General features: G+C 41.0%; 1 protein-coding gene across 1 annotated transcript; it reads left to right on the top strand.

Moving 5' to 3' along the window:
• Nucleotides 1-7249: 7249 nt before the first annotated feature.
• On the top strand, nt 7250-10346 carry leap2 (liver-expressed antimicrobial peptide 2). The gene is made up of 3 exons (XM_076162617.1): nt 7250-7524; nt 8217-8398; nt 8640-10346. Exons 1-3 carry the CDS (start codon nt 7447-7449, stop codon nt 8692-8694), a joined length of 315 nt encoding a protein of 104 aa, XP_076018732.1. The 5' UTR covers nt 7250-7446; the 3' UTR covers nt 8695-10346.
• The last annotated feature ends 274 nt before the right edge of the window (nt 10347-10620 follow it).

Here is a 10620-nt window from a genome sequence, read left to right as displayed (position 1 = left end):
AGACTCGGCGGAGTGGACTTGTCAAAGCCATAGAGCTCCTGGAGAGAAAGAGACTAACAGGAGGCAGATTTGATCTACGACTCGCTGTCTAACCACGATGAGGTAGAGACTGGAAGGAGGAAGTGGTTGTGGTTTCCGATCTTCACTGTCCTCGTATTAAAGCACTTTAAAAGTCAGCTGCTGGGTGTAATTTAGGCACGAGAAGACGTTTAGGAGGAGGATGTTAATGTTCTGTGAGTGTGTGTGTGTGTGTTCACCTCCAGCGACGTGGTGCTGGATGAGTTCGTCTTCACTTTAATGTTATGCAAATTAAGTATTTTAAGCCACTGCAGGATAAAGTTGTGTAACATAATATACACGTTTAACTTCGAGGTTAATGCAGCATCAGCGCTCACAAACCAAACTAAACTTCCACTGTAACTTCAAATTTATCGATGGGTATGATTCAATGAAGGACGGAATATTGACTGGTCTTTTGTATGTCCCTTTTTAAATGGATGCAATGAAATCTAATGAAGTCCGAACACAGAAACGACGCAAAAGCATAAGCAGCTCAGCCCGTATTGTGTATATAAAGAAACATTTGGACAAGGTTTTGGCACTTAAAAAGGCACTAAATATGTTCTCAGTAAGGGCGGCGGTGACAGAACGCTGCCAGAGGTATTTTTAAAAGGCAAGGATTCTGCCGTCTCTCTCCGCCTCCAGACAAACCATGTGGAGCGTAGCTGGGAAGGCCATGTGACTTGTTGGATTATTGGTGAATTCTTGCATTTTGTATATATTTATAAGGGGAGGAATCGATCCCATAATGCAAACGTAACAGGAAAGGAAAACGCTGCTACTGGTCCGTCATTTAACAAGCGAATAGAAGAGAAAGTTGTGTGAAATTGTGTTGTAGAAAAGGATGCTATTTTTTTTTTATACCGAATGAAAATAATCAAATAAAATGCATATTTTCTTAAGCCTAAATGTTGTGCTTTGTATTTGTTATGCTCGCACCCACTGGGTTTTTATTTCCCAGCGGCGAGACAAATATGTGAGGTTTTTGGGGGAAACCAACGTTTACATGAAGTTTGAACCACTGGGCTGAAGAAGAGCGGCATGCATCAGCAGTTATGTGGCCGAACAGCTGCACATCCTGTAGGAGTCCTTTTGTCCACTAGATGGCACTCCTTCCTCTGATATTGTGTGTTGAACCTGCAGATTCCCAACCAGCAAACTGCCACACACAGCCTACATTCAGACATTTGACCTTTGACCCTAAATAATTCTTTCTGATTTTAGCTCACATCCAGATATTGATCTGATCTAAATTCCCTGGGGCTGTCCCCGACGGCTCATTTAGATCAGGTAACATACATTAAACAGACAAAGTGATCATTTCAATGATGTAAGTGTGCTTTAAAATAACTGATCAATTGTTTTTCACACAAACACACCTATGTGTGTTTGTGGGAAGGGGGGAAAAGGGAGAAAATGTGGAATGAACACAACGTGGATGCATAGATAGATGGAACAGTAACTAACAATTACTTCACCACATATTGCCATTTGTCTATGCAATAAACAAAACATACTATAATTGAAATACTGAATAAAAACATTGTGCTCGAGTACTAATCTAAATATGCTCTAAAATTATAAATGTAAATATAATTACAGCAGCTTTCGCTTTTAACCTGGGCTGCTTTGACCTTTGACCTCAATGTTTGGTTAAAGTCAAACTGCTTGTGTCTAAACTTTGTTTCTGAAGTTATGAAATTATTCAATACATACACACATACACCTAATAATACACATACATCACACATGCAAGGAGGCCAACACACATACACACACACACATGCACACACACACACACACACACGCACACACCCAGTACCATGTAAATTCTTATTTTGACTAAGAGAGTTAAGTGAGTCACAGAGAACCCCGACCCCCCCACTCTACTGTTTACCCATGAGCTCACACACCCAACTGAACACACCTGTGTGGGCTCATTCATACACACAACATTCACAACCCACACGTTTGTGACATCAGCTGTGACCTATTTGGCTCAGTGAAGTCAGAATTTGATCAAATTGGATTGGATTTTTTGATGTACTGTATATCATTGATCTTATGGAGTTTTTAATGTATAATTTGTAATATAATATATCCATGTACTTTTTATTTATAGATGTTAATTTTAATTAATTTTATTGATTGAACTGACTCAAATTTGCTCTAAAAATGACTTTTTATCAGCTTATATTTCAGACACACAGTCCAGCTAAGTGTGTATGTCCTCACACTGAGCTATTAAATAATCAAACACCCGTGCGGTAAACACGACCTCCTCTCTACAGACAAAACAACACCTCCAGGTCTTGCCAAAGGGACAATACAAGATGTTGCCCGGTACCAGGAACACGTAATGATTATGTTTCCAGTCAGTGTTGTAAAAGCTTCCTAAACATCAAAATTTCACTTTTTTTTCAAGACTTCCTGTTAACCAGCCAACCAACCATTTTGTGAGGTTATGTTAGATAGATTAATGTTGTAGGGGGTATAAGGGGGAGGGCACATAAAATGAGTTAAGAGTTAAAGGCAGACGTAAGTATTGCAAGTGCTTTCTAAATAAAAGGTTTGATTGATAAGTTCTGAGCCTACGCCATAGCGGAAGAAAGCAAGAGCTGATGTTTGGTCAAAATGATCACATTACTGCACAAAATGTAACTAATTACATTATAGACAGTATATATACTATATATATATTATATATTAATTAATTATACAACAGTTCAAATGTGATTCATGCACACATAAAGATGGGGATCTGCAATGGTAATGACTGACTGGAAATACTACAGGACGTCCTCATGTCTCCTTCCTCAAAGATGAGTGTGCGTGTGTGTGTGTGTGTGTGCGTATGCGTGTGTGCTTGTGCATGGCCTTGTCCTTCTCATTCTGATCTCGTCAGACATGCAGACACATGCAGTCTCATGTCGATGAACCGCGACTGTCTACCAGAACACACAATCACACACAGGACAGTCAACAGAGTTGATGCAGCACACAACGGCTATAAATACAAACCCTGGTCTGATTGAGAAACGATGCTGACTAGGTGGGTGTGTCTGAGGCGTGTGTGTGTAGGTAAACTCTAGAGGTGTGAACTCCAGTCTCTTAATGTAGACTTTGAACCACAGAGCTGCACTGGGGAGAAATTCTGTCCCCAGAATATCTTTGAAACTCAAATGTGTCAATAATAATGACAAACCTGTTTATTGGACCTGGAAAAGAAGCAGGTTAGAGTTACTTGAGGTAACAAATCAAAACAACAGCTAATGGGTAAAGAGGCTATAACATGTCAGAATCTATCAGTGAAGAGAACAAAACACAAAAAACTTAAATCAAATTTGGTATAAAGCACATTATGACTGATTCAGGTGTATTGTCGTGTAATTTAATGTTTATCTCAGCAAGATTTGGGGATTTGTTATTCTGACTTTAGAATTATCAGTCAATGTATTATGGGTTTAACAGAGGATTCTTAACTTAACCACTGAGGTTATTGCTGTCCGCAAGAAACGTTTTTACAGCTTCTCTGTGAAAAATGTCTCACTTTCAATATGAGATGTTTTATGTTGCGATTGTTCTTGATTCATGAATTGATCTCTTATTGATAAAAGATAAGCTCTCTTAGTGATTTCCTCTCAGATCAACCCCGACCTCTTCCTCCATTATTGACTTTGATTCAAGGCCTGACCAGGTATATAGAGCGTTCCATGAATTCAGTTTCCCTGAACCGGCCTGATGAGGACACAGAACATCATCTGATCAGATATCTGCACCCGCCCTTCGATCCTTCTGTTTGTATTACTAACTGAGCAGGGTTTTAAATTACCTTCTCTTACTTAATGCCAATCAAAGTTTAAAGTCTGAACATCGCTGGGAGGTCAGGCAGGGTTTCTCTGACCAGAGGGCACTCTGACTATTCCAGGGAAGAGAAACTGACCTGCAGCTCAAATCAATCCCCTGTGAGCTTCACTGTTTCTGCTGAAGTGCCCTTCAACGATTCCTGCAAACTCTGGTGGTCCTGTACCACAGTCGCCTCTGCTAACAATTAAAACTCACCCACAGGAGAGCCGTAAAAGCCATGACGGAATCCTTAATTGACCTGAAGTGTTTCCCTGGATAAAGGGAATGAAAGCACCACATGCCATGGTAACAATTCTCAACGTGGCATAGAGGGAGTTTGAATGATGAGCGACTGCCATATTTGTGGATGATATCATCTCGTCTTGGCCATGTCCAAAGGATCCTCCTGAAACGTGACGGTCTAGTCAAGCGACACGTCTCAGATCTTCAGTGTCTTGGTCAAGGGCAATGGCAGGAGCTGCAGGAGATGGTGGAAATACCTTGATGAACCCATGCAGCAATAAGAACGGCAGCAAATCCACCATATAAAAATATGGCAGCCATAAAATGTTGTGCTTTGGAACATGATTCTTTCTAGATATGCAGAACCAGTCCTGCACTTTCCATGCTTGTGACAATAGATTTGCGAGAACATTTGCATTTGTTCAACATTTACCCACCTCAGCAGCCTTGCAACAAGCACAGAAGAACTCTCTTCTCTTCCTTATCCTGTGGACAGCCAAGCACTCTGGCTTGTCACTTCTCTGCAGCTGAACGGCCTGTCAGCAACCCGATGACTCACACCAAACTCACGCTCAGCCATAATATATAATGCAGATGGTCCCAGTTATGTAGCGCGGGATTCCTGTCAGTCTCGTGCTCCTCCAGGGCTCTGTGTGATGAACAACTTTACAGGAATCAACAGAGGAATTTTTCATTACGGGAACCCGTGACGTTCGGTTCTTCTCGATTGAATCAACTATCATCTTGTGTCTTTGTGCATCTTTGTGCATCTCTCTATGTAATGTAAAATGCTGTTGCTGCCTGTCTGTCTTGGCCAGGATCCTTCAGGATTCTCTGCCAGAATGACCCGGAATGCCCTGAGAAAGGCTAAATTATGGACATTTTGCCGCTACCTTACGGAAACACCCTCCAGAAAGATTCCCCAACCTCCTTCCAGCACTGTTGCAGCCTGTTTACTCAAACGCCCGTGTTTTTGTTTGAATTTGTGGATTAAAGAGCCTTTTAGAGTCATAAAGGCAATTCAAAGGCCATAACTCACTCCCAGAAACACATCGGTCTCCACCTGGCAACAAAGCTCCCACTCTGAATTCCTCACACGATGTTTACATTGCATTAGGCAGGGCAGAAAAACCCTGTGTAAGCGTGTGTAGGTCGGCTGGCTAAACTTGGCTGCCTCACTAGCCCAGTTAATGAGATCTAGCCACGAGTATACAGACTTCCATTTTTTGAGCCATGACTCTCTCAATGCAGGCTCAGTAAGGGCCTGATGCAGTTTGGATCAGAAACCTCATACCTCCAACGCAACTCAGAACTTTAAATGTCTCTGATTTTTGAGACCCGGGCCGAATTTCTGCCACCATTAGCTGCAGTTCGTAAGCAGTTTCTAGTCAAAAATCAGTCTGTAAATTGATGTCGGTTTGAGCTTTCGGCCAATCGGAAGGATCTTGGGTTTTCTCTTCATGTTGTTTAAGACGTTTCACATGCCATGTTCTCAAAGCCACAACTGAATTTCCAACCAGAATGCGTCTGCTTGTTTCAATATGTAGGCTGCCAGAGGCAGAGTTGCTTTAAGTGTGAACATAGTAATGGGAGGTTTTAGCTGTTCGGAGCAGGTGACTCAAATGTGCAAAATGAAGACTTTGTTAACTTTTAAACAGTTTATATCCACAGCACACACCAAAGCTGTGTGCCGTCTGTGTTTTTGGATGTTCTGCAGCATGTTTGCTGTCCGGTATGCTGCTGAGTCACAGCTGTGACACACATTTACCTGAAAGAGCAGCGTATGACTGTGAGGATACACTTAGTGCGACTCAGAGGGGAATCGGTTCGCTGATGCTGCTGAAAACAAAAACTGTGTTGGACCTGCCAAGAACATTCCACCAAAATCAGCAGAGGATGACCCATGTTTACATACTGTATGTGTATTTGTATAAAGATCCAGCAAGCAAGAATGGACAAGAATTATGTGAAGATAAGAAAATACTCATATAAAAGTAAAGGAACATTTTAGAATAGAAACAAATTAAGGAACAAGTTGCAGAATTTTTCACCAGGCCTCTTTTCAACTTCCTTATTCCAACATGAACAATGGGACCGGTTAGCTAGGATCACATGACATAGAAATGTGAGATGTAAAGATAGTTAGATAGATACTGTAGATTTAACTCAATATGTCAATAGTAATTTAAAGCTATATCTTGCCGATTGTATGAATATAACTATGAATGTACAGATGTGTGTGTAGACACAGGAACAGGGCGTATTTCCCTCCCATTCCTGTGAGTGGGAATGCGTCAGTTTACATGACTGGCATTTGATCAAATATGCATACATGCAAACACATACAGAACATCCAAACGTGAACAGACAGATGCAGAGGGTGTTTGTCTGCATGAGGTGGACACATGCAAGAACTGGTTTGGTTGTCTAAACGTTTTTTTCATATACAGTATATATATCCATTATTCCTATATGTGGAATACACATAGACGCGTGGAGGTCACGTGCCTGTGTGCTGTGCTGTGTGTGGCGTGTACATTGCTTGCGTAAAGTTAATCTGTGCTCATAATGCACGCTGCCTCTGTTGTGCAAGTGGGTCAAAGATACAGCACTCTGGGACTGAACTGTGTATTGATAAAGCCTTATCTTCTGACAAGTTCATTAACACACACACAAACACACACACACACACACACACACACACACACACACACACACACACACACACACACACACACACACACACACACACATACATAAACTCACTCAGTTGTGTCTCTCTGTGGTCGTTGCTTTACATTACGATCATGTGAGTTGTGGTCTGGTGCACCTTTGCTCCTGTATCGCAGTCTTCTAAAGAAAGACAGACAGACAGACAGACAGACAGACAGACAGACAGACGAGATAGAGTAGACAGAAAGTGCTCAATGAAAAAAGTTTTCTGCGAACACATAACGTCACCTTTGGACAGAAGATGACAGTAAAGAGAGAGAGCGCGGCACATAGACACACTCTCTCTCTCTCTCTCTCTCTCTCTCTCTCTCTCTCTCTCTCTCTCTCTCTCTCTCTCTCTCTCTCTCTCTCTCTCTCTCGCTCTCTCTCGCTCTCTCTCTCTCCAGCCTGGGATCAGGACCTGGCTATATAAAGGAGAGCCCAGCCTCCTTGCTGGTGCCACAGCTGAGTCACAGACCTTCGACTGAAAACTCCTTAAGTCTTGGGAGGAGGCAGGAGATACTGGTTGTTGTTTGAGGCTGAAAAGCATCAGGTCATCAGAAATCTCAATCTCTTTGTGTGAAGATGCAGGAGAAAGGATCCTTCGCCCAAAAGAGAGCAGCTGCCGCTCTGCTCTTAGTGCTGCTTGTGGTGACTCAACAGGTGAGTGGATTGTTTGGTTCAGGTTTTTGTACCTCTGTGATGGATTTTGGGTCGATGTGCTGCAGCAAACATTCTGCCTAAAGGGAGTATGAAGTATTAGGCAGTGGTCTAATCCCAGGTGATGTGTGTATTAGCTGGATTCATTTCATTAATTTAAGTAACTGAGATGTGTGTAAGATAGAAAGTAAAGTAAACATCCAAAAAACATCATCACCTTCATGAGTCAAACTTTAACTTTAACTCATTACTTATTATTTTTGTTGTGTTGCGTTTATTCACATTTTTACTTATTTTAATTAACATTTACATTTTTCCAGTTTATTTCATTTTCTATATGATTTTATTTGATCTAATTTTATTTTTCATCTGTTTCATTTATGTGACTTGACTTATTTTAGTTTTTGTTGTTTTTTCAGTCAACTTCTTCCAGATAAAATGTGATGGAGTGATCATTTTGTGTTCAGTCTTCGTGAAAAGTGTGGGAGAAAAACCTAATATTTACCTTTGTAAAGTTAATTTGCACTTGATGACAGATGAGGTAATATAGTGTGATTAACAGCTGAGACATTATAGACAATTCAACTCAATACGTCTGTTTAGAAAAAGCAATAACATCCTCATCAAATGCAGTTTACTTTTGTCCCACAATTCTCTTCCCTTAATATACCACTTTTCTGGTGTGTGTGAACCAGGTGTGTGCAAGTCCGGTGCCAAATGAGGCCCAGTACGGCTCTGCCAGGAGTTCTTCAGGTTCTGTCGGGGTCCTGACGCTGAGGCGGACGGCCCGGATGACCCCCCTGTGGAGGCTGATGAACAGCAAACCATCTGGCGCGTACTGCCAGAACAACTATGAATGCTCCACGGGATTCTGCAAGTAAGTGCATCCGAAAAGTACCAAAGCAAACTGCTCAGGTAGTACTGGGGCTTTGTTAGAAACTCTGTTCTGATTGGCCAGTGGATGCTGTCACATTCAATTGTTAAAATGAGCAAATGTCACCTTGATCAAAACACGATATACATGAAAACTACTAAATTTAATTTCGAGATTGTGATGAAAGATGAATCTCATCTCACCAAGTTTTCTCCTCTTTTTTCCTTTCTTTCCTTTTCCTCAGGGCGGGTCGCTGCTCCACCAGCCGCCGCTCCCCCGCTGAGCCCGTCAACTACTAAATTCAGACTCTTACCAACAGTGTACGACCATCAACCACAGCTGATATTCTGATTCTGATATTGAGAGTGAAAGACTCATCTGGGCTTTTTGTAAATGGGGATCTCTTTATATGCAGATGACACCTGTACGTTCACATGACATCACCACACAGCAGGTTGTCCATGAAAAGTAACTTCACAGGGGTGGGTCGACTGCTCCTCATACATTTTATAGTGGGGAACATTGCAATAATCGTGATTATAGAAGGTACTATGGGTAAAATGCAAATATATTGTTAGGGCATTTTTGCTGGTTTTATGCTAGGATGTGATGCAATCAATAGAAATCTACAATAGTTTCCGACATCTCAGTCATCTTAACTGTTACTGGAAACAATTCAGGTCAGGAAACAAAATGCAAAAGTTGGAACCCTTGAACTCTATTCCACAAATGATTATGAAGTCTGATAACGGAGATTGAAGCTTTATCTGTGATATCATTCCTGTTATCTAGCTGCAATCCATCGATCCCATTTGAATCCACCTTCGAGTTTCAGTTTTACAATAAGGTTGATTCGTGAATAGCAAACATTTTTGTATGGTTGTTTTAGTCCGTCAGTAGACTGTGTCCCTGACCTTCCATCTAAACTTTAGATTCTAAAGTACAGGATTTCATCATCGCCGTCTCGTGTTGCATTTGATTTGTTATCACTTTTGTGCCTTAATGTTGATAAGGTGAAACATGGCAGCACATATGCTTACTGTTCCCAGGAGGAATCGATTTCTTGTGACTGAGACAGACACAGATATAGAATAGAATGGACAGAGTCATGAGGATTTGGCTTCGTGTACTTTGTGTGAACTTTGAATAATGATTGATTTACTTGTAAGGTCTGAGCTGCCCAGACAAACTACATGCATGCTGTGTTCCAGCTATATAAAAACATAAAACTATAGGAGGAAAATACAATCGTACAGCAGAGAAAAAGGAGCAGTGGTTACAAAATATATATACGTAATGCTCAATGGCCACGAAACTTAAATTTGTCTCCTTCTTCTCTCTTTTTGTTTATTCTTTAATATGGTATTTAAAGAGAGAATTTGCAAAGTTAATGGAGACACGAATTCATCTGCTGAACTAAAGCTGGAACAAATTAATTTGTGTCAAATTCTGTAATGCATGTGTTTTCGTTGACAATTGCAACAATTCCTGGGTATCGTATTTATTCTAAGCATTGTTAAGTACATTTTAAACTTCTGTCTTTTCCCTTTTAGTAGCTTGTTTTTTTTATTTCAATAGTTTTTTTTCCTCATTTTCCTTTGGGTACTTACAGATTTTCTACTGGCTCGGATAATCTGAAAACTTGTTGTAATTAAGCCTGAGATCAGACATATCTAGGCTGAGTGTGCAAATATCAGAGAAACGTCCCGCGACTGCGAGCTGCACATCCCATTTTTGCACAATCATCTACACGAATAGATCTTATACTGGGGTTGCAGATCGCGTTTCGCCTTGCACAGATCCGGCGGTTGCTGTTATTTGACACTGAAATGTTTGAGTAGGATTGCACTTTTAAACACAAATTATCTTTGTACTGTGTACTATCCACGTACTGTGTTACTTGCATGCAGAGGGGCTGGAGGAGAGGCTGAATAAACGCACGAGGAAAAGAGTCTGTGTGACTGATTTCTGGCTGTTTAAGGACATAAATGCAAACTCTTGCTGATCTTTACCCTTCAAGTTTGCTCAACAAAGGACAAGGCCATAACATAATCATCCTTTATATTAACAAAAATAATAAGATGTAACACTTTATCTATTTTTCACGCGGCAACTCAACCATGCATGGCTCTAAACTCAATCTTCAAACAGGAGCCAAAGGTCAAACTGCCTATGGCGCCAGTGTTCAGACTGAATATGGATTCATCAGACAAACTGGGGTGTTT

The sequence above is a fragment of the Genypterus blacodes genome, unplaced genomic scaffold (assembly GCF_046128005.1).
Source record: "Genypterus blacodes isolate CSIRO-AG114 ecotype Tasmania unplaced genomic scaffold, CSIRO-AGI_Gbla_v1 ptg000122l_1, whole genome shotgun sequence".
NCBI lineage: Eukaryota > Metazoa > Chordata > Actinopteri > Ophidiiformes > Ophidiidae > Genypterus > Genypterus blacodes.
Note: the sequence above shows the minus strand (reverse complement) of the source record. Positions and strands in the feature narration are given on the sequence as shown.

Bases quoted from the DNA above. Each gene is read 5' to 3' on its own strand.
- leap2 (XM_076162617.1), top strand. From the start codon at position 7,447: ATGCAGGAGAAAGGATCCTTCGCCCAAAAGAGAGCAGCTGCCGCTCTG. The intron at 7,525-8,216 runs GTGAGTGGATTG...TGTGTGAACCAG, and splicing joins TGCTTGTGGTGACTCAACAG to GTGTGTGCAAGTCCGGTGCC. The intron at 8,399-8,639 runs GTAAGTGCATCC...CCTTTTCCTCAG, and splicing joins TGCTCCACGGGATTCTGCAA to GGCGGGTCGCTGCTCCACCA.